Raw genomic sequence first — 24012 nt, 5'->3', positions numbered from 1 at the left:
TTTTGTTTGGTTATTTATATATGAATTTTAAAGGTCCAACATACAAAAGCCTATGAAAAGAAAATAAATTCAACAAAGCAGAGGCAAGTTTGCCGGGGATTATTGAAGATTGTCAGGAAAAAGAAAGTGTTGATTTTTCTTGTCATTATTATTTTAGTAATGTATAATATATATATTTTAAAAAAAAAATTCAACAATGCGTATATATCAAGTGGTCAAGAAAGTCTTTCCTTTTTTCACTTTTTGCCTTTTTCACAATGCTTAGATGCTAAGATTTCTATAAAAAAAAATTTGGTAATGAAAAACGAAAACAATATACATTGGTCCAATTGCTTAAGCCTTAAATGCTATGAAATTGTGAGATATTATTAAATCACTAAGACTTTCTCGGATGCAACACGTTACGAATATGTATAAATTACATATTAAAAATATATTTTTTTGATTTGTTTTTTTTAATGAAAAATCGGTTTTTGTTTTCCTAAAAAAAAGGAAGAAAAGAGCGAAAGTGGGCACGCGAGCCGAGAGTTTAATGATGAAGGGGAGCTAAATTTCAGGGTACTCTTTGCTTTAGCCAAAATAAAACTATAATATTTGATATGGTCCCATTTAATAATAATACCTCCGTTTTATCACTTTCTGATTTTATTTGACTTTATTTATGGGCGCAACCAAATTTTATCTGACACCAAAATCATATAATTGTTTCTCTCCCGTTGCACCATATGCTATGCCACAATTTTCATAAAAAATAAAAAATAATACATCAACCCCTTTTTCCTTTTTGGGCAAATGATACGACATGACGTCAAGATTAGAGGTTAGTGGGTTTCTATATTAAATTTCCATTTCTATTTCATTTTACTCAATTTTATTTAAAAAATATATTTTTATTTTTACCGTAGAATTTGGGTGTGAACATTAAAAGTATATCCCATAGGTTATAATTAATTGTCTTAGTGTAGTCTGAATTTGTTGATATGTATTAATGGCGATCGAGAGAATAATACATGGTTATTATTATTTTTACACCTCATAATTATATACGCACACATTAAAAAAACTAATTATTAATTACTGCTAATTTCTGTTTTAATTATAGCCATGACTCTTCTTGACGGAAGTAAACCGGTTTCCTTTTCCCGTACCCACAAAGTTTTAACAAAACTATAACTTCAATTCAATTAGACTTCCTATTCCGTGTATTTGTACAATTCACAAATTTGATATATCCCATTATGTTTCATAAACTGATTTAGGAGAACCTAATTCACTATATATACATACATATACAGGTATATATACTCTTGGTTTCTGCATAGAACAGGAACTAAAGAGCTTCGATCATGTTCAACTTCAACGTTTCGCGAAATCTGTTTGCCGTGTTGGAGGACGAAGAAGGAGATGTCGTGGCGCCGAAACCAGTTGCCGATTCAGATGCCAAAAAGGATTGGTCTCATCTTCCATGGGAGAAGCAATCCAAGAACGTGAAGAAGCATCAGCAGAAGAAGGAAGAAACGCAGAAGAAGCCTCCGATCTCCAAGGACAAGCAATCAAAGCCTCTGAATCTTCCCGGACATGCCATTGAGAGCCGTCGCGTTGTTCGGACCAGAGCGAACTCGACGAAGGACATGATCAACGGTAATGGCGTCGAGAAGCAAACTAGGGTTCATCAGGCCGTTTCACCCATGATGACTCTCGAGGAGTACGAGGAAAGGTTGAAAGAGAAGAAGACGGCCCAGATCCAGTTGAGATCCCCTCCATCGAAGTGACGATTTCCCGAGTTTCGTAGTTAATTCTTTCGATTTCCCTGTTATGTTTTTTTTTTCCGGATCCCTGTTATGTTTTTTCAAGAATCAGAAATAGTTTTGTTTCTTGGGACGCAAGTAATATTTACTTTAGGGTTTGATGAAACACAAAACCTAACACATACCTACGTATGTCTCGTACCAGAAGATCGAAGGATCTGTTCCATTAACAAAAAAAGGCTAAAACAGTCAAAGGGCAACTCTCCTTTGGCAAGACAGATCTTGATTCTTGCATTCCTGACACCTACTGCTTTGAATTTGATCATAGTTCTCTTGCCAAAGTAGAATTGCCCTCTCACTGATTTGCTTCATGTCTTCGTAGGATTCATCGTTAGAATCCCTCGGAAATTTATTTATGCACGTTGTTATATGAAGCCGAATAAATCGTTGGACCGACCTAATATGCTTAAGGATTATTCTCTGAATATACTCAAACACATTATATATATATATATATATATATGAGAATTGAAGTGGCCATATATATTAAAGATGATTCCATCCTTTCTCTCCAAAAGTCCAAGAACCAAAAGAAAAGATCGTAAAAGGGAACAATAACTTTATATTTCAGCATATGCTATAGGTATATTACATATATAGTCGTTCCCTTTTTATGAAACTCCATCTGAATTTTTCCGTTCTTTCAATTTTCACCTTACTTGAACCGCGATATGCAGTTCCAAAGACGCCCGACGTCGAACCAAAAATGATTGCAAACCGAAATATATATTTATTAGAACTTTCTCAGAAAAGAGATTGAAACAAAGATGTCATTCTTGCTTCTCATCATGGTTCTTCCTCTCGGCGAAAGCCGCTCTCTCGCGAAGCATCTTCTGTCCCATGTACCTGCACAAGAGATAGATTTCAACAAGCATTATATGAAAACGATATTATGTTCGGTTCGTTCGAAAATAGAGAACTAGATCTGTTGTTTTTTTCCCCTATGTTACCTTCCGAGCATCATGACCGTGGCTTGAGGATTCGTCCCGGGAGACTCGAGAAACGTGGATCCATCGATGACCCTCATAGCGTCGACGCCAAAAACCCGGTAATTCTTGTCAACCACTCTCCCGACTTGACAACCTCCGTGGTAATGCCAGATAGTCATAACGGTATCGATGCAAAACTGCTCAAGATTGAAAGTCGAGGTCACATGTCTCGGCCTCAGATTGGTCGGAACACTCAGCATAAGATTCAACAGCCTAGGAACAGACATGTCCGGATACCGAAACTTGGAGAATGCCCTCGTGTTGAACACTTTGATGATCGTGCTAAGCCCTTGAACGCACTTCCTCAGATCCTCTGGTTCTTGGAAGTAGTTGAATCTGACAGAAGGGTTGTCGTATGGGTTTGTGTTCCGAAGCTCCAGATGTCCTCGTGACATTGGTCCGGACACTTTCTGCAAGATCACGCCGGCTCGCGTCGTTGCATTCAGCAGAGGATCCATGGATCTGAGCATGTCTTCTATGGGTTGGGTCGAAAAAGTTTTAGGACTAAGATTTGTCTGCAAAAAAATGTTTCGAAATCATACATTATGCAGATTTATACGTTCCATTATAACTTATATAATGCAGATTCCGACCGTTTTCATTTGACTCGATTCAAGCCCTTTAGTTGTATTGTACGAACAAACGAATACATGTACCTCGTTGAGAACATTCAAGATTCCTTCAAAGAATCTACGAGTCCAACTATACGAGAAGCTCAAGCCACTGGCAGCTTCGATGAAACTGTCGAAATTGGTTATGCCGACGACTTGTATAAGCGACACTTCCACGGGAAGAGGAGACGGTATGAAGAGTGCGTTCATCGGGTTATCTCCCATCCCTCTCCCGACCATAGGCTGATCGACCAACGGCTTCACTCCACGTGTCCTGAGGTGAGCTCGTGGTCCCACTCCGCTCAGCATCAGCAGCTGCGGGCTCCCGATGGCCCCTGCGGCCAGGATGATCTCGTTCAGCGAGTTCTTCGCCAGCTCCGCCCTGTGGAACACCCCGTTTCCATCTCGGAATATCACTCCGTAGGCTCTTGCCCTCGGCCTTCCTGTCCGATCGCATCCATTTATCATATTTAACAGCTTTTTTGTAGCATTTTGTATCATATTTAGTGCATCATCCACTTAGATATGAGGATTTATGAACGTTTTAGGTATTTTTCGTATGATATGTAACAATATAGAGAGAGCATTTTGGACTCCTACATATCTTAAAATATTATATAAAGCAAAGACTGCATACAGTTAAAAAAAACTTAATTTATATGTTTATTTAGACTATTGATTATAGGATGACTAAGTTAATTATTATATTTACCTTTGGAGCTGAAGAGGATCTTATGAACACACGCATGCAAGTAGACGACGAGTCTCGTAGGATCAGCGTACTCCAACAAGTCGGCGGCCGTGTGTCTGTGCCCGGACCGATCAAAGATGGTCCCACCGATCTTTGTCCCGTGTATATGTTCGTACGTGAACCCGTTGTACGGAACCACCCCTACCTCCACGAGACCATCCCTCACTGCCGACTGCCACGCCATCACCGGCGGTTCGAAGGCCACTTTCCTCTCGACCCACTCGTAGGCCGCCTCCACGTCATCCTTCCTCCACCCGGCCCCCCTCACGTAGTCGTCACTCGCGCGCGTGTAGAACCCCGCGTTGAGCACGGACCCTCCGCCCAGCACACGCGCGCGCGCGTTGTACACGCCATCCTCCGATATGAAGAGCTGCGACCACGAGCTCGGGGTCGTCTCCGAGAGCGTGGTTGCGAAGCTCCCGATATCGGTGGCCCTCGGGTTCTCGTAGGGCGAGCCGCCTGGGAGAGGGTGGCGGCCAACGCGCAACCCGATGTCCCTCCTCCGATGACGATGTAGTCGTAGCGAGACAACATTGGTGCCATTGACGCATCTCTCATAAATCTGTAATGTGGACCTACATAACATATTTGGATATATAATATAATATATATATATATATATATATATATATATATATATATATGATGTTCAAGAATTTTGGTTTTACACTTAAAACATGCATGGATGAGTGAGAACAGTTGTCAAATTTTAGAATATTAATTATATGAATCCGCATATAAAAATGTGATGATATCATAATAGAAATCATCAGGGTTTTACCTCTCTGTGAGTAACAAGAACCACGAAAGATGAAAATTGCAAGAACAAAGAGATGAAAAAATCTGAAAACATGAAGGGACATTTTATCTAGGCAACAAAAAAATGTTAATGAGATGTAAAAAAAAACTATAGAGTTATGGCCCTTTATATAACAAGCGATAGAAGGCTCGTCTTTATAATACAAGCTTTTATAGTTCAACGACACGTATTTATTGGTCCAAAGGTTCATACAAAGATTTTAGGGTCTTTATAATAAAGATAAAGAAAATGATTTTCTTATAACTTAGCTACTATATACATTGGAAAACATCATATTGCGATGCATTTCCATTTTATAATACGAAAAGGATGAAATTTATTAACATTTTTTTTTTGGCATTTTCCCATCCATAAAATAAATATCATATTAATTGCGCCTCATAGATATTACAGTATGAAGTAAATGACTTATGCTGAAATCAGTTGACGTATTAGGTTATTTCACATATGAGGAAATTGGATTTAGTGAGATATGCTAAAGTTCTTTTACATTTTTTTGTTTGTTTGGTTTTCCCTATAACCTTTTTAAGACAATATAAGGGGGTAGCTCAACTGCCCCTAATTTCATTTACTTTGCATTAATTTGATAGTATGCGTATCTGAATTTCGATATTTTAATTAGAAGACGGTTATCCTGAATTTAATGTTTTGTGTTGTGGTGAACATTTTGGTTCGGATGGTATCCAAACCAAATTATATATATTAATAATTGAAATTAATATTGAAAAAAATAAGATATTTTATAATGATATATTTACTAATAAAATTGGAATAGAAAATTAATCTAATACAGAAATAAAATAGCTATAATTTGGGAAAACAAGTTAAAAAAAGTTTGAATTGGAAACTAAAATAATGTAATAACGTGTACCTAAAATTAAGAGTGGACGCATATAGTGCGGGTTTTCGGATACCTAGTCTCACGGATAATCGCTATATAATAAAGAGAAAAACGAGTTCAATGAGATAAAAATCTGGATTGTGGATTCGATTTGGTTTTGCTTGAGCGACGGGTATCCCCATATTTGCATATATGAATAAAATGATGATTACATCCTTGATATTTTATTATATTTATAATCATTACTAAATATATTTTCAATTAAATTACTAAAATACCTTTGAAGTCAACAAAAGTTAACATTTTCTAAACATTTTGATGGATTCGGATACCTTCGAGCAATCGAATTCGATATGGGAATAGTAGATATCCGGATTTGGCAAAAATGAAAAGGGAATACTATTTTTGAAAAACCCGTGAAAAGGAAGACGAGTACCAACCCACCTGGGCAACGGCCCACCCAACCTATACCCTCTCTTGGGCCACTCTTAGGTTCTATTTTATTGGGCCTTTGCCATATTTATGTAAGATGATTCCCCCCTCAAATTTGCAAGACTTTTAAAATAATTTTCTTCCTTCTTCTTTTTTTAATTTTTTTTTTACGTTTAGGTCAAATGGTAATAGACGTGGATGCGGCTAGTTGAGGTTTGGGATTGATGTTAATTTTTTTTCTTCATATTTTTATATTTAAAAAAAATCCAGTTCAATTTTAATTCAACCAAATTCTGTTAAAAATTAATTTAGATTGGGTTTTAATACATAATATTTATTTTGTAAGAAACTTCATATATTTGATAGATTAAAAAATAGTTTTATATAAAAAGGCGATTGATCAATTTAAAATGGATTAGCTTCAATATATCGAATCCGATCAATTTTTGGTAAAGTTGTAGAAATAGTAACCCCTAGTCAGCTGTAGTTATTTAAATCCCGAGACCACACATAGAGTGGAGAACAATGAAACCCACGTTAATAATAAATCGGCCCGCATTAATATTAAATGGGAAAATCGATCATTTCTATTACATGACTTTTTTTTATAATATGAAAATTCATATCAACTTCGGTTCAACTATATCTCTTAGATAAAGAGAAAAGTCCAGTTAAATGTTCTTCTATAAATAGAGACTCGAACTCTAGTTAAAAAAAAAGTTTTGTCTAATCTTTTATCAATTGATTTACTCAATCTTGGATACCTACTAGAGAACTTACGAAATCAAACATATATTATAGTTTGTAACTTTTAAAGTAGCCATATAAACAATCCATCATATACAATTTCATCGGTCCATAATGCCCAAAAGGGAAAACAAAAAGATCAAACATCGATGTGATCTTCAAACATAAAAAAAAAAAAAAAAAACCATGGCCATGACGTTTTTTTTATATCCCTTTGCGTGTATAAGACGTAAACCACTATGCATGTACATATAGTAAACAATCAGGGGTCATTTTTTTCCCAGCTCGTAGATCATCGAGGAAAATCGACGATCTTCGAAGAAGAAGAAGGAGTGATTTTGATGACGAGACCCGGAAAGACATCGTCCGGGTCGTGGATATGCGGGTTACGCTCCACGATAAACGGGTCGCCGCATTTGTCGCTTATGCTGTGAAGTGTCTCTCCTTCTCCCACCACGTATATCTCCTCGCACGGCCTCTCCATCATCCTCCTCCCTCTCACGTCGCCGGAGATTTTATCTCTCGCCGGAAATTCGCCGCTTCCACGGGGGTCCCTAACGGAGGAGCTCGCTAGGGTTAGGACCAGAAGTGCCGTTAGACAGTAACATGCGATCGTGTCCGATATTGAGATTGAAACTCTCATGTTCTAGAGAGAGAGAGAGAGAGAGAGAGAGAGAGAGAGAGAGAGAGAGAGATGGTTTTTTTAAGAGGTTTTCTCAATGGAACACCAAAGTTTGTCTTGTTTTTTTCTCTCCACGAAATGGGTTTATATATACATTACCTATATATACGTGTCTATGCATATAAGATAGAAGTGGTGAATAACTGTAATGATTACGAACGAATATGGTGTTATGGCTTTAGAATAGATAATGGAATTGCATATATATATATATATATATATATTGTTTACCAATTAAAGAGATGTATCTAATTCAAACCTTTGACTAATCAAATACTATATTCAACAGAAGATTGATATTGGATGAGATCGTTCCATTCAACGAAAGAATGATTGTATATGTGGTAGCATTTATAATTTAATATAAAACATGACACAAACATGTACATATATATATATATATGCGGTCGAGAATCCATATAGAATGTTATTATATATTTTTTTCCGTAGTGGCGGTAGTCACTGTGAACTTATGAAGTATGACAGTTGATTATTTTACCGGGGAAAAAAAGAGAGATCAAACCCTATACGACTCTTGGACCGACTATCCTCAAGTTCTTCATCATGTCTTATATCAATTCTTATCCCACTAATGAATCTCATCAATGATTAAAATGAAATATCATACATACATATACACATATATGTATGTATAATCATTAAAAAAACGTAAAACGAAAAAAGAAAAATAGGAATAATACGGTTAGAAATTAGGAAGAATACAGGGAGGAGAAAAGGAGGAAAGTGGGTGAGGTGAGTATTGTGTGGAGAGATGATAATGGCTTCTTGCGTGAAGCTCCCTCCCTCCTCCCACTCTCCTTTTTTTTATATAATAATTAATCATTTTTAATTTCCCAGTTTCAGTCAATATGTAAATGTTAGATCCATTTTTTTTTCAATTATTCCAATTCCCATTCCATCCGATAAAAATTATCCAAACCCAACAATTCAGCAAAAAAAAAAAAGGTGAAAAATAAGAAATGGGTAAATGTATGCTACAAATGAGTAACGGATATATGGTGGTTATATAGTTTATACTTTATATTAAAAAAAATCAATGCTACTCCATCGCAATATGTAATATTGTTGTAGAATGTGAATATTTAATTTTATTGTTTTAGGTCATCCAAAGCACTAGTCGCAATCTAATGAGATTATATATATACATATATATATATATATATAATTGTTATATTATTAGTTTTAAATGCCATATCAACCGACCCATTTCTGAAATTGGAGAAAACTGTGTCTACCCACCTTTTTGTTGGTGATCCCAATCACAGCCACGAAATAAAAATAATACATTCCACGTGTCATGACCTAATTCAATATGATTTAAAATAACATTTATTTAAAGTGAGAAAATCCAGCCACAGAATAGTACTGTTGAGAATGCCTTTGTGGAAGTAATATCGTGTAATATTCTTTAATTTTATGCAAATTATAATATTACCAAAATTAGATATATTTTCATTTTTAGGTAGAGAATTTTTAGAAAATTATGTTTTTAACAATGAATACGATACTTGTAATCTTACATTGAAACAGTTAAAAAACGAAATGGAGCTAGATCATTCTAATTGTTTGATAAAAAAACACAATAAAATAAATTAAAATATCCAATCAATTTCGAAACCAAATCTTTGTTTAACTGTGACATTTTTATTGTCAACTAATAAATCATACATATATATATATATATATATATATATATATGCTATTTGGTCAATTTAATTTATAACCGAATAATCAAACCGATTCGAAATAAGTAATATATAATTATAACTCAATCAAATCTGATATATAAATGAAATGATTAGAATTTTTTAAAACCGAAAACTGAATCCAAGCAGAATCGTGTAAAAAAATAATCGAAAAAATTCAAAATTTCTATAAAAATAAATATTTTTATCAATAACAACCGTATCCCAAACAGAACTAAACCAAATGGTCCACAGCCCGATTTGAGACAGAAAATTGAATTTGAACATAAACCCATACACTATTTGGAATTGATCTAATGGGCCATGACGGACTTAAAATTCATGTACTGTAATGGGCCGAATAAGCCCATTATTCAAATCTATCGGGCTTGCCTTCAGTGGGCGAACAAATCGCCGGTGAATTTTCTCATTCCCACCGATTCTCCACCTTCAGATACGCATCGTGATTTTTGTCGGATGCGTTCACTTCAGATCTTATAATCTACTGTTTGTCTCAAATCTATGAAATCGACGGTTCAGAATGAATCTAATCATCAAGATCACGAATAAGATTCAACGGTCGAGATTGATTGAATCTCATTGACAGACATCATACGTATAGCCCTTATCTGATTTCTCAGGGTTTATTCAGATTAAAATTAGAAGTAACATCCCAAAAATTACATCTTTAAACCCAAACAGATCAAACATATCGTTAGCTCATCTCGAGTTTTATCCACATCTGTCTGTCAACCGCTTGTTCTTATCTGGTCAATATCTATTTATTGCGGAATCTGTGATTACCCTTTACTGCAAAATTAAATTTTGCAACTTTTAGGAAAATAAATAAAAATTATATTTTGAGGCTCGTGTTTCTCTCTGGTTTTATTTATAGATACAGATCAAGATCAATAGTTCTGAAGGGACAAAAAAAAACCAAACAGGAGAGCTTTGTGTTGTACGAAGGATATTATGGGGAAAGGAGGGATGTCTCACGAGGAAGCTCCGAAGGGGTTGGAAGAAAACATGGCTGCTTGGTTGGTTGGTCTCAACACGCTAAAGATCCAACCTTTTAAGATCCCTTCGCTTGGTATGATACATGAATCTTTCGAATGATTATCTATTTATGCGTTTTTCACCCCCCAATCTCATGAATTTCTCTGGGATATGATTGGATTATCTTCGTTATGGGCAGATTTTGGAGTGACCCTTTTTGTTCAATTCCCTTCCAAACTGACGATTTCATGTGGGTTTTTGTGTATATGTATATGTATAGGTCCTCATGATGTCAGAGTCAGGATGAAAGCTGTGGGTATCTGTGGAAGCGATGTTCACTACCTCAAGGTATCCTTGGATAGAGAGCATCAGCTTTCTTTGATGAATTCATCATGCAAATCCTGTTTCTCTTGGAACGGATTGATTTTTTTTCCAGCTATTCAACCTGAATCCATTTCTATCTGTTTTGCGATGATCCTGTTCTTGGGTATGGCAACAAGACCTTGAAATGCGCGCATTTCGAGGTGAAAGAACCGATGGTGATCGGGCATGAATGTGCTGGAGTCATTGAGGAGGTCGGGAGTGAGGTTAAACATCTCGTCCCGGGTGATCGAGTGGCTCTAGAGCCCGGAATTAGTTGCTGGAGATGCAACCTGTGCAAGGATGGTCGATACAATCTCTGCCCGGATATGAAGTTCTTCGCCACCCCACCTGTTCATGGCTCTCTTGCCCACCAGGTCCACCCCCTTCAAGATCTTTTTAAGTTTGTTCGAAAACGAAATCGGTGTAATGACATTGACAGGTGTCGTCGTTATGTTTTTGAAGGTGGTTCATCCTGCTGACCTGTGCTTTAAATTGCCCGAGAATGTGAGTTTAGAGGAAGGAGCAATGTGTGAACCTCTAAGTGTCGGTGTTCATGCCTGCCGCCGTGCTGAGATCGGTCCTGAAACTACTGCTTTGGTAATGGGAGCCGGCCCTATCGGCCTTGTCACCATGCTCGCTGCTCGTGCCTTTGGAGTTCCCAGAATTGTTATTGTCGATGTCGATGATCACCGCTTGTGTGTAGCCAAACAACTCGGGGCAGATGACATTGTCAAAGTCACAACCGACATGAAGGTTATACCATAGATATCATGTTTTGCACCGAGATTATCATATAATACGTAATGTTTTTGAACGTCTGTTTCAGTAACCGGGCTTTCCTTCTTTGTGCAGGACGTTGATGCGGAAGTGGAAGAGATACGTAAGGCTATGGGGGCGGACATTGACGTGACCTTTGACTGTGCGGGTTTCAACAAAACAATGTCGACAGCACTTGCTGCCACCCGCTGTGGCGGTAAAGTCTGTCTTGTCGGAATGGGACACGGCGAAATGACAGTCCCCCTTACTCCTGCTGCTGCTAGGTAAAGTATTCCCTCTTTCCTTCTCCTTCCATGAAAACCCACCATGAGTTTGGTACAAAGCCAGAAGCTTTACGTTTTGAGACGGTCATCGTCTGGTGCTATCTGATGGCAATGGCACAAATTCTAAGTCCTTTCTCTGGTGGAATGGAAATCTGCTGACAAGAAGATAGCTGATTGTATGGAGGTGTTTTTGGATTGAGACAGGGAGGTGGATGTGATCGGAGTGTTCAGGTACAAGAACACGTGGCCACTGTGTCTTGAGTTCCTCAAGAGTGGGAAGATTGATGTGAAGCCGCTCATAACTCACAGGTTTGGTTTCTCACAGAAGGAAGTGGAAGATGCCTTTGAGACCAGTGCTCGTGGTGGTAATGCCATTAAGGTTATGTTCAATCTTTGAAGTTCTCTCCCCAATCTTGTAATGGTAACATTATCTGATAAATAAGTGATGTTTCTGTAATCTATTATCCAAATTTATATATTGTGTATCAACTCTGAAATATGTTATTCAAAAATCTCAAAAACCGTTCTATATCAGTGCTTATCATTGGATTTAAAACTCTGTGAACCCCACAGAGAATAAAATAATCAATGTCCCAAACAATCATCATCATCATCAGACCAGACCATTCAAAATCTGACTCATCTATTCATAATGATACATAAATTCTCTCTGTATCTTCAAAAGACTATATGTTTACAATTGTCTCAAGCAAATGAATGAGAGTTACAGGGCAGATCCTCCTCATTAATGCCGAGGAGCTCAGAATACAGAAACAAGGAAAAAAATGCCCTTCTTCTGATACCCAAATCCCCAAAAGAGACAGAGAACAAAGTCTTTTGCTCAAGAGGAGGAAGCGGCAGCTGGTTCGGTGTTCCACTTCCACACCTTAACTTGACCACTTCCATCACCGGTGAAGAATAAGCCTCCGGGACCTATCTCGATCGATCTTATCTCTTCTTTTGCGAAAATCTTGCCCCTCTCAGCAAATCTGATTGGCCAGCAATGAATTAAAAAATGTTCAAACATTTGAGCAGGAGACAGGACACAGATACCAGGTTTCAGAAGATAACTGATTGTCTGAAGAAATAAAGAGACTTACGATGGCAAGTCATAGAGGCGCAACGAATTGTCGTTGCACGAGCACATCAACACCGGCTTGGCTTCTGCATCATGCATGCCACTTAGAGCTACAACACCCTGAACCCATAATATTCGTTAGTTATAACCGATAGATAACCAGGAGAGGCGGATAGGATAGCTTTACACGGCAATATGCATGATTCATGAACAGGGTTTTGTAAGGAAACCGTACATGTTCTTCCTTGTGAGTGTATGTCACTTCCAAGTTCCCACCTTCGGTAGCAACCCAAATCTATATCACCCAAAAGACACACCAAAAACCATAAGATTATAATCTACAACCTTGCTCGTGGAGAGAAAAACATAATGCAACAAGGTAAGACACGCGCCTTGACTGTGTTGTCCAATGAACAAGACAGAAGAAACTGATCCCAGCAGATGAGGGACGTGACAACAGATTCATGCTCTGTGAGTGTTTGTATACACTGCAGATTGTCGAGGCTCCATACCTTCAGAAAAGAAACAGAAAAAAAGGAAAAGGGTTAGCTCAAACGCAAACAGAAACACGACTTTTAATTCTGAAAGGATACTTACTTTTATAGAATTGTCCATGGAACCCGAATAAATTCTGTTCTTTCCAACACATAATGAAACAACTGCACGTGTGTGGCCCTTGAGTGAAGCAGCAGGATCAAAAGAACCAGTGGCGCCATTAAATCTCCAAACCAGAATAGAACCATCCTGCAGAGACAGAGACAGAGAGAGATACCCTTTATTGGCAAAACTTGTTCACTTCCTAGTCCATAGGGACAACATAAAAAGGACCAGCCGGCTAAATCTCTCACCTCTGTGCCGGCAAACAGTAGATCATTAGCCGCGATCAGTGAGTACACTTGGCCAACAGGTCCAGTTAGGGTATGTTCTGCATTGTTTTGAACATTCCACGCCTGGAGATAGCCAGCCATCAAGAATCCATTCACATCAAGAATAGCGATAACCCAAGAGGATTCCAACATAAAAAGGACCAGCCGGCTAAATCTCTCACCTCTGTGCCGGCAAACAGTAGATCATTAGCCGCGATCAGTGAGTACACTTGGCCAACAGGTCCAGTTAGGGTATGTTCTGCATTGTTTTGAACATTCCACGCCTGGAGATAGCCAGCCATCAAGAATCCATTCACATCAAGAATAGCGATAACCCAAGAGGATTCCGAAACAATAGAAGCGAGTCTTGACATCCATGAAAAGATGCCAGTCATCATACTATGAACTTACCTTAACAAGATTTGGCATGCCAACCAATAGCCACGGTCCCTCACTAATCATGCAGCCAACTTCACCGCCAAGATTAAAAACACTGGTACACTGCATTAGAGGACAAACAAAGATTAAACGGTATGAAGTGAACGTGCTCATAGAAAGAGACGTCAGCAACACATAATAATACAGGGCATGCTCTGGAAGGGAAACCCTAGAAATTGATCTGAAAGGGAAAGAATACTCGATCAAACAGAGCCAGAAGTGAAAAGGGGAATCAAAACCTGTCCAGAAGCACAATCCCAGATCCTCAAAGTCTCATCTTGGCTGGCCGTGTAAAGTTTATCTGATCCTGATGGCAGAGCGATCGAACTAACAAGCTGCTACGGAAATTCACAATGAGAGCCCATCAAAATCAACATGAAACTCGGCACATTTCAGACAAAGGCATAATCAGAAAACGCACCTTCTGATGGCCGCCGAGTTGAGTCAACAAAGAAAAACTATCTCCCATGCTCCAGCAGTGCAAGTATCTGCACTTGTCTCCATACTGGCAATTCCCTTGAACCCAGAAACGGCAAACTTTCTCCGTCTTCGTCACCGTCCTGCTGCCGCCAAATCTCCTCCATGAATTGCCGTTCCCGTTGAACCCAGGTCCTCTCCGGTAACTCGGACCCGCGAACCCGGACTCGTCGGCGACTCGGTTGTTCGACGACGACGCTGTGGCTTGACCCGGTCCTGGCAATTCTCTGTGTAGGAAAGGACACGGGAAGCGATTGCACCTGCCGGCTCTCCAGTGGAAACAGACCTTCTGCGTCGAGTCCGATGGCGCTGTGTGTCCCCGGAGTCTGTGGTAGACAAGCGTGCTTCTGCCGTACATGTCTAGACCCATCGATTCGGTTAATTACAACTCAGATCAACACCAAACGGCGAAAATTACGAGACGATCGGAGAAATTCGAACCGGGATTTTATCCCACAATCTTCGAACGAATCGCCGTTGTTGAAAAAAGACTGAATCCGATCACGAATCAACAGCGCCGGATTGAACAGAAACCCTAGAAATTTACCTCTCAGTGCGAGTAATCTCTCGACGAAAAGGGAAGATTCTTAGCAGATTATGTGAATCGGCAACAAGAACTCAGAACTTCGAATATGATCAACTAAGACAACCGATTGAGCCTCTTCTGGTATTTATAGCTTTCGCTTATGGAGAAGAAGCTGCGTCAGGTTCACGTTCAACTTTAAATGGCCTTTCTACCCATGTATTAGCAATTAACTGCCTGTGTGGATATGTAATTCCATCCTTTATGTGAGGGTAAAACAGTACTTTTTGGTTTTTCTTTTTGTTGTTTCCATTTTTCTGATTTTTTTTTTTTGAAAATGAACTGAAAAATAAAAAGGAAAGAGTTATCCAATTGATTAAAGATTATCTCTTTGATCACATATATTATACTCCCATTTATAATGTAAAATAAGAACCGAGGTGAAGATAAATGAACCTCGCAGATTTATACAATTTTTTTTTAAAAATTCAAGATATTTAAAGAATCAAATATTAGAATTGGGTCTCTATTTTATGAATTGAGAAGAGTATATTTCGGTTTAAATGAGAAGGGTATATGTTGAAGTAAAAATAATAAAATAAATATATTTTTGATAATGCCGCTGTGAGAATTGGGATTAAAACTCAGATTATATGTAACATCTATTTTATGAATTGAGAAATAAGAATGGAAAAATAGTTTCGGACTATCACATATATGCATATCAGTTATGTAAAGACATATGTCATGGAGACAATATTCATTTCATCATACGTTATGAATAACTCGTGAGCGTTGGCTTAACAAAAAAAAAAATGGAGAAAAAAATGGTTTTTGGGTCAATCAAGAATGAAAATCTTTTTCGAAAAGAATATAACCCTCAATCTCTTTCATGTTTATCAATTTAGATTTTCTTGTTCACGTTGACAAAATGATTTTACATACGTAGATGTTTTAATTAAAGGAATGAGTTTAAAAACTTTAATCAAGATTCATTTTTTTTCTTACCAATTATTCAAATTTTAGTATTCACATATACATCTTTTTCATAATATTCAAACCGCTTAGAAACATTAACCGAAACTATAATTTTCGACGTTATTTCAATGAAATTATCAAAACCCTAGTGAAAGATCAATGCAAATGTCTCCCAACCTCATGACAAACACCCATCAAAATAAGTCAAGGTAGTGATAGGCGTTTCAATGCGATTCTTCGGAAACGAACCGTATACTGAACCGAAAAACTCGATAACGGTTTCAAATAGAACTGTCCAAAATTATTGAATAATAATTTTTTTTAGAGAATTGGATTTCTCGAAACTGAATCGAAATAAATTTTAAAAAATAAAAAAATCGAAACTTTTTTAAGAAAATGTATTTTTTTTTCTTAATAAAAATCGAAACCGAACTGAATCGAATATGACATGATAACGAGGTATATTTTTTTGTATAACCGAAATAGTCGAATCGAATAATTATCGAACCGAACTTTAATCGAATACAGAAACACCCACCCCTATCAAACTATCGAATTTGGATCCTTTGGGAAGAAGAATCGATGAAAATTTTAATCTCATTTCACTCAAAGAAGCAAAGAAAAAAAAAACTAATTCCAAGTCTAAGGTTATGGGTGTTTATCCTTAGGGACTCCGTTTCAAATCTTTCAACCTTCATGTCGGGTTCTCCTACTATAGATGGATTTTTGTCCGTATGATGTCTACAATGACATCGTATTTAAGTTTAGAAACTAGGGGTGGACAAATATACTTAAATTTCGGATATTTTTCTTTATCCGAGGATCGGTATTAGAATTTTGGATACTCATCTAACAACGAGATAGAGATCGAGTTATAATATGTCTAAAACCCAAAATTCGAATTGATATTTTTGAGCTGGATAAACACTAATAGTATAAGAATGGACATAACATTTTTTTTGAATTAATACAAATTTATTTGTATTAATATCTAATTGTTTTCACATTTATTTCATTGTATGATGTAATTACTTCGAATATAAATGTTTTTCAGTAATTGTACAACTTGTTTGTATGTAATCCATGTACTTGTGCGCTTTTAATCATAAACACGCCAAATTTGGATACTTGCGGGTGCATAATATAATTTGAATATCCGACACCAATCCCGTGGACCATATGGCCTCGTATTTGCTTCATTTATCCCATTTCTCTTGGTATACGTACTGGTTCTTAATACAGGTTGGATCTGTTAGAATTATTTCTAGTAATTCGGTGAATCAACATATAATCAAATTAAGACATATATTATGTACTATTTTAATAAGGTCATTTTGTGATCTAATTAAGAAGAGACCTAAATAACATTTCAGAAAAATGTAGGACTTATATGCAGATGCCAATTATGTAATTATCATTTCTTTTATAGGTGGAAATGAAATTACAGAAAGTTTATTTTATATAAATAGGATTGTGGTCAGTGGATTATAGAGCGTTGTGTTTTATACAAATTCTATAGTACCCCAAATTCCGTAGAGTTATTGTTTTATCACTTTGTTAATCCAGAAGACTTATTCCCGAAGTTTCACACACTACGGTATCCATCACAAAATGGAGTCAGGTATGTCTTCGATAATATCTATAGATATATATGTTCTTATCGTTTCAACATTTTATGATCCAGATTTTAATTCCGCATCAGGATCAACTTGGCATCCGCAAGGCAAAGGTTACATATGTACACACCTTTGTGGCTTCTTAGCTTGCAGTCCTCAGAGTGACATTCCAATCCAATAACTAAGCAAGCTTCTCTGAACTACGTCTCAGTTTCCTGAGTTTTGTGACTCCATTCTCTTTCCCATCCATTGGGAGCTCTCCTCCGGCTTTCCGATTCGAGATCGCGAGCAACAAAGACAGATGATCTGCCACCTACCCGAATGGTTCCGCGTCAATGAAAAGCTGATATGTCCCCACCATATGGTCCGGGGCTCTCTTCCTTTTGTCTTCCTAAGGTTTTGTTCTACTCTCTGGTGCCAAAGTGTTAGGACAGAAGCTTGTTCCCCTTCAGAGTTGGAAGATAGATTGTGAATCTTATACTGTGATCGAAACATAGAAATGGGATTGAATCTTATACCATGATGTTCTGGATTCTGTAACTCTGCTTCGGTCGATAGACAGTGACAGCATTCACAAGGGAATATGTCTGTCTTCTTCCTTGTTAAGGATTAGGTCTCTTCTGTACAAATCAGTTCTTGAAACCTTACAGACCATAAAGAGAACATAAAAAGAAAAAAAACTATAAGAGAAAAAGCAAACCACAAGAAACCCAGACAGAACCCCACTTTCCCCAAGAGCTTTCATCTAACAATGTGTCCCACGAACAATCGCCATCAGACCATTCATTGTCTCCAAGAGGGGGAAAAAATCTCAGACCCATGTATTAATAATGACACAGAACTTCTCTCCGTATCTTCTCAATGTTTACAATTGTCTTTTTCTCTCTCAGGCAAATGAATGGAGTTACAGGGCAGATCCTCCTCAGCAGTGGCGAGGGGCTCAGAAAATACAAGCAAGGAAAAAAAAGGCTCTTCTTCCGATACCCAAATCCTCAAAAGAGACAGATAACAAAGTCTTGTGCTCAAGAGGAGGAAGCGGCAGCTGGTTCGGTGTTCCACTTCCACACCTTAACTTGACCACTTCCATCACCGGTGAAGAATAAGCCTCCGGGACCTATCTCGATCGATCTTATCTCTTCTTTTGCGAAAATCTTGCCCCTCTCAGCAAATCTGATTGGCCAGCAATGAATTAAAAAATGTTCAAACATTTGAGCAGGAGACAGGACACAGATACCAGGTTTCAGAAGATAACTGATTGTCTGAAGAAATAAAGAGACTTACGATGGCAAGTCATAGAGGCGCAACGAATTGTCGTTGCACGAGCACATCAACACCGGCTTGGCTTCTGCATCATGCATGCCACTTAGAGCTACAACACCCTGAACCCATAATATTCGTTAGTTATAACCGATAGATAACCAGGAGAGGCGGATAGGATAGCTTTACACGGCAATATGCATGATTCATGAACAGGGTTTTGTAAGGAAACCGTACATGTTCTTCCTTGTGAGTGTATGTCACTTCCAAGTTCCCACCTTCGGTAGCAACCCAAATCTATATCACCCAAAAGACACACCAAAAACCATAAGATTATAATCTACAACCTTGCTCGTGGAGAGAAAAACATAATGCAACAAGGTAAGACACGCGCCTTGACTGTGTTGTCCAATGAACAAGACAGAAGAAACTGATCCCAGCAGATGAGGGACGTGACAACAGATTCATGCTCTGTGAGTGTTTGTATACACTGCAGATTGTCGAGGCTCCATACCTTCAGAAAAGAAACAGAAAAAAAGGAAAAGGGTTAGCTCAAACGCAAACAGAAACACGACTTTTAATTCTGAAAGGATACTTACTTTTATAGAATTGTCCATGGAACCCGAATAAATTCTGTTCTTTCCAACACATAATGAAACAACTGCACGTGTGTGGCCCTTGAGTGAAGCAGCAGGATCAAAAGAACCAGTGGCGCCATTAAATCTCCAAACCAGAATAGAACCATCCTGCAGAGACAGAGAGAGATACCCTTTATTGGCAAAACTTGTTCACTTCCTAGTCCATAGGGACAACATAAAAAGGACCAGCCGGCTAAATCTCTCACCTCTGTGCCGGCAAACAGTAGATCATTAGCCGCGATCAGTGAGTACACTTGGCCAACAGGTCCAGTTAGGGTATGTTCTGCATTGTTTTGAACATTCCACGCCTGGAGATAGCCAGCCATCAAGAATCCATTCACATCAAGAATAGCGATAACCCAAGAGGATTCCGAAACAATAGAAGCGAGTCTTGACATCCATGAAAAGATGCCAGTCATCATACTATGAACTTACCTTAACAAGATTTGGCATGCCAACCAATAGCCACGGTCCCTCACTAATCATGCAGCCAACTTCACCGCCAAGATTACAAACACTGGTACACTGCATTAGAGGACAAACAAAGATTAAACGGTATGAAGTGAACGTGCTTATAGAAAGAGACGTCAGCAACACATAATAATACAGGGCATGCTCTGGAAGGGAAACCCTAGAAATTGATCTGAAAGGGAAAGAATACTCGATCAAACAGAGCCAGAAGTGAAAAGGGGAATCAAAACCTGTCCAGAAGCACAATCCCAGATCCTCAAAGTCTCATCTTGGCTGGCCGTGTAAAGTTTATCTGATCCTGATGGCAGAGCGATCGAACTAACAAGCTGCTACGGAAATTCACAATGAGAACCCATCAAAATCATCATGAAACTCGACACATTTCAGACAAAGGCATAATCGGAAAACGCACCTTCTGATGGCCGTCGAGTTGAGTCAACAAAGAAAAACCATCTCCCATGCTCCAGCAGTGCAAGTATCTGCACTTGTCTCCATACTGGCATTTCCCTTGAAACCAGAAACGGCAAACTTTCTCCGTCTTCGTCACCGTCCTGCTGCCACCAAATCTCCTCCATGAATTGCCGTTCCCGTTGGACCCAGGTCCTCTCCGGTAACTCGGACCCGCGAACCCGGACTCGCCGGCGACTCGGTTGTTCGATGACGACGCTGTAGCTTGACCCGGCCCTGGCAATTCTCTGTGTAGGAAAGGACACTGGAAGCGATTGCACCGGCCGGCTCTCCAGTGGAAACAGACCTTCTTTGTCGAGTCCGACGGCGCTGTGTGTCCCCGGAGTCTGTGGTAGACAAGCGTGCTTCTGCCGTACATGTCTAGACCCATCGATTCGGTTAATTACAACTCAGATCAAATGCAAACGGCGAAAATTACGAGACGATTGGAGGAACTCGAACTGGGATTTTATCCCACAATCTTCGAACGAATCGCCGTCGTTGAAAAAATACGGAATCCGATCACGAATCAACAGCGCCGGATTGAACAGAAACCCTAGAAATTTACCTCTCAGTGCGAGTAAACTCTCGACGAAAAGGGAAGACTCTTAGCAGATTATGTGAATCGACAACAAAAGCTCAGTACTTCGAATACGATCAACTAAAACAACCCACTGAGCCGCTTCAGATATTTATAGCTGTTTCGCCTGCGTCTTCTTCACGGTATAAGTCAAATGACCTTTATACCCCCAGGCATCGTAGTTTCCTTTTTTCTGAATATTTTTGAAAACCAACACACGGATAAAAATGGAAAGATTCATCCGATTTTATCAAACATTATATCTCTTTAACGTAAAAAATTAAATATGTTATCTTCAATAAATACACATATTAAGATCAAGATTTTCTGTTTGGTTGAAGGTGAAGCCTTCAATTAATTGCTTGGAGTCCACGTTACAATTGCATATGCTATTCAAATCATTCTTTATAAAAACAAAATTTCATTCTACATTTACTGTAACATGCAATTCGTATAAATGGATACCTAGTTCATGGAATTTACGAATTATAATTTCTTTTGTATAAAATATTCTTGAAATTTAGTAATATCCTTCGATTGTAATATTTTATCTTTTATTTATAAAATTTGTTTTCACTTTATTTCACTCATTTTTTCATATTCAATTCAAATTTAATTTGTTTAAATTAGCCTCTTTAACATAAAAATTCAGTTACTTTTAAAAATTGTTATTTTAATACAAAATTAATCTTACAATATGCGTATAAGTGAAAAACTTTCCTATATAAAAATTAGTATCGATTTTATATGCTTCTAAATTTAAACTCATATGTTTTTTTTATTCTTTTATTAACAAAAAGCTCATCGAATAATTACATTTTCCATGAAAAAAACAGAGTTTTTTTTTCCGAAACAATTATTATTATTATTCATCCGATTTCTGAAAATTACAAAGCCACTTTTACAAGTAGAAGGATCGCCACCAACAAGAAAGGTGGACTTACCACCACAATTCCCTAATCAAACAACAACATTGAACAAAAAAGTGTTCTTCTTCAATCAATCAAACACTTTGAAACGTAAAAGTTTTTGGAAACAGTATATATATCATGAACATTTCCTGTTGGGCCCGCTCGGCCCAGCGGCCCGTTTGGCGGAAAAGGAACTCGGCCCGTTTGACCAAAACTCAGCGTTTCATCCCGAGAGTTAATGAAACCCTAAGGGGTTTCGGAACTTCGACACGAGAGCGACACGGTGCTCGAGGTGGAGAGAAAGGGCGATTGCAGAGGCGATCGCAAGGGAGAAGAAGACGGTGGTGCTTCTCGGTGACGGCGAAGCTCAGACCGGCGGTGATTCGCCAAAGGCGAGCAAGGTTAAGGTCGGTGAGTGTCTGGTACTCTCTCTTTCTTGGGTTTCTCGGTGAGCCTCCAACCTTGGTGTGGACGGCCGCCGTGTTTCTCTCTTCTCCGCTGTCTCTTCCATATTCTAGTGGATTCGCCGGCACCGTCCGGCCGAGATGTAGGCCCGAGGAAATTCGGTAACCGAACTCGTTAAAACTCCGGTGTCGTCTCTTTCATTCGCGCACGTACGAGAGTCGGAGTGGCCGTGAGATCTCGATACCGACTTCACAAAGTGGTATCAGAGCTCCGGTTCATCGATCCAGGGAATATCGCCGGTCCGGCGAGGTAAGTTAGGTTTCGATTTTTCGAGTCGAGTCTGTGTGAGCGTCTTGATCTGTTTGTTGAGTGTTTCAGTCGATCGGAGGGGCGTATCGGTGACGGTGAGTAGCAGATCTAAGAGCCTCGGTTCACCGGCGACGAGATCTGTCGAGCTGAAGCCTCTGGGAGATAACGCGGCCAAGACTTGTTTCGGAATCGGAAACCAGGTGAGTCCTTCGACTCAGTTCTTTATTTTCCGCATTTTTTCTCCGATTTGAGTCCGAGTTTCAAAGGAAACTCGGTGGAACTCGGCGGAGAAAGTCCGATTCCGGCGAAACTCGGTCCGAACTCGTCCGAGTTAGGGCTGAGTGGAGGGATCGGGTGAGTCAACAACCGAGTTAACTCGGTCGACTCGGCGGTTTAGGGTTCCCGAAATTAGGGTTTCGAATTAAATCCGGTTCAGACCGGTTTAATCGATCCAATTTCGGTTAAACCCGATTTGGGTCAATCGAACCTGGTTCGATTCGATCCAAGTCCGGTTATCGGCGGCGGGGTCGGGGTTGACCCGGTTCCGCAAGTCCGGTTATCGGCGGTCAGATCGGGTTTGACCCGGTTCCGTCGGTTCAGACCGGATTCCGGCCGGTTCAGTCCGGCTCAGACCCGGTTCCGGCCGGTTCAGACCGGTTCACTCCGGTTCGGTCAATCCATTGACCAATTTGGTCAACAGTTGACCGGTTTAGGTCAAATCGGACCGGTTCAGGTCCGGTTTGGGGTCAATTGGACCGGTTTAGACCGGTTCAGGTCAATCTAGGTCCGGTTTAGGACAATTGAGTCCGGTTTAGGTCAATTCAGGTCCGGTTTAGGTCAATTGAGTCCGGTTTAAGGCAATTCAGACTAGTTTAGGCTGGTTTAAGTCTTGGTTAGGGTCTGATTTGGCTGGGAAGGGCTAGAATTGTTCGGTTTAGACCAATAGGGTCTGATTGGAGTTGAATTAGGGCCGGTTTAGACTGGTTTAGGTCTAATGTGAGGGTCTGTTCGTCCAATTAGGCTATAATTAGACCGTAGAGGTAAATTGGGTCCGGTATTTGATAAGATCAGATTGGTTTTAGGCTGGTAGAGGTCTGTTTAGGATCTGATTTATCTGATTAGGGCTTGTATTGGTCGGGTTAGGATCTGATTTTGTGGTTAGGACTAGATTGGGTCAGTTTTAGGGTCCGGAGTGTATAATTAGGACTAGAACTAACTGGTTTAGGGTTAGG

The 24012-nt window shown here is 39.0% G+C and overlaps 6 protein-coding genes across 9 annotated transcripts; 2 read left to right on the top strand and 4 right to left on the bottom strand.

Moving 5' to 3' along the window:
• Positions 1-792: 792 nt before the first annotated feature.
• On the top strand, positions 793-1833 carry LOC104811488. The gene is made up of 2 exons (XM_010538196.1): positions 793-820; positions 1296-1833. Exon 2 carries the CDS (start codon positions 1347-1349, stop codon positions 1770-1772), a length of 426 nt encoding a protein of 141 aa, XP_010536498.1. The 5' UTR covers positions 793-820; positions 1296-1346; the 3' UTR covers positions 1773-1833.
• A 457-nt stretch (positions 1834-2290) lies between these two features.
• LOC104811487 (protein HOTHEAD) lies at positions 2291-5063 on the bottom strand. Its single transcript, XM_019202515.1, is given in 6 exon segments — positions 2291-2654; positions 2759-3312; positions 3454-3851; positions 4121-4621; positions 4624-4734; positions 4941-5063. Coding segments are annotated over 6 exon segments (1722 nt in total). The 5' UTR covers positions 5023-5063; the 3' UTR covers positions 2291-2578.
• Positions 5064-7077: 2014 nt separating this feature from the next.
• Positions 7078-7767, bottom strand: LOC104811486. Its single transcript, XM_010538194.2, has one exon. The coding sequence runs from the start codon at positions 7640-7642 to the stop codon at positions 7292-7294; it is 351 nt and encodes a 116-aa protein (XP_010536496.1). The 5' UTR covers positions 7643-7767; the 3' UTR covers positions 7078-7291.
• Positions 7768-10297: 2530 nt separating this feature from the next.
• Positions 10298-12283, top strand: LOC104811484 (sorbitol dehydrogenase). The gene is made up of 6 exons (XM_010538191.2): positions 10298-10477; positions 10664-10731; positions 10884-11120; positions 11209-11499; positions 11599-11786; positions 11991-12283. The coding sequence occupies exons 1-6, from the start codon at positions 10360-10362 to the stop codon at positions 12181-12183; spliced, it is 1095 nt and encodes a 364-aa protein (XP_010536493.1). The 5' UTR covers positions 10298-10359; the 3' UTR covers positions 12184-12283.
• Positions 12284-12374: 91 nt separating this feature from the next.
• On the bottom strand, positions 12375-15337 carry LOC104811485 (zinc finger CCCH domain-containing protein 48-like). Of its 3 annotated transcripts, none has more exons than XM_019202505.1 (10): positions 15087-15336; positions 14590-15005; positions 14408-14503; positions 14142-14231; positions 13913-14014; positions 13462-13608; positions 13257-13376; positions 13100-13159; positions 12887-12984; positions 12375-12775 (listed from the first exon to the last, which is right to left on the bottom strand). In XM_019202505.1, the coding sequence occupies exons 2-10, from the start codon at positions 15001-15003 to the stop codon at positions 12628-12630; spliced, it is 1275 nt and encodes a 424-aa protein (XP_019058050.1). In that variant the 5' UTR covers positions 15004-15005; positions 15087-15336; the 3' UTR covers positions 12375-12627. The 3 variants fall into 3 exon arrangements, with proteins under 3 accessions (XP_019058050.1, XP_010536495.1, XP_010536494.1); XM_010538193.2 differs by having other exon boundaries at positions 15193-15336; XM_010538192.2 differs by having other exon boundaries at positions 14590-15337.
• Positions 15338-18562: 3225 nt separating this feature from the next.
• Positions 18563-21224, bottom strand: LOC104811483 (zinc finger CCCH domain-containing protein 48-like). Of its 2 annotated transcripts, XM_010538190.1 has the most exons (10): positions 21144-21224; positions 20541-20956; positions 20359-20454; positions 20093-20182; positions 19864-19965; positions 19619-19765; positions 19414-19533; positions 19257-19316; positions 19044-19141; positions 18563-18932 (listed from the first exon to the last, which is right to left on the bottom strand). In XM_010538190.1, the coding sequence occupies exons 2-10, from the start codon at positions 20952-20954 to the stop codon at positions 18785-18787; spliced, it is 1275 nt and encodes a 424-aa protein (XP_010536492.1). In that variant the 5' UTR covers positions 20955-20956; positions 21144-21224; the 3' UTR covers positions 18563-18784. The 2 variants fall into 2 exon arrangements, with proteins under 2 accessions (XP_010536492.1, XP_010536491.1); XM_010538189.1 differs by having other exon boundaries at positions 20541-21218.
• Positions 21225-24012: the final 2788 nt, after the last annotated feature.

This window comes from Tarenaya hassleriana, unplaced genomic scaffold (genome assembly GCF_000463585.1).
Source record: "Tarenaya hassleriana unplaced genomic scaffold, ASM46358v1 Cleome2, whole genome shotgun sequence".
Taxonomy (NCBI): Eukaryota; Viridiplantae; Streptophyta; class Magnoliopsida; order Brassicales; family Cleomaceae; genus Tarenaya; species Tarenaya hassleriana.
Note: the sequence above shows the minus strand (reverse complement) of the source record. Positions and strands in the feature narration are given on the sequence as shown.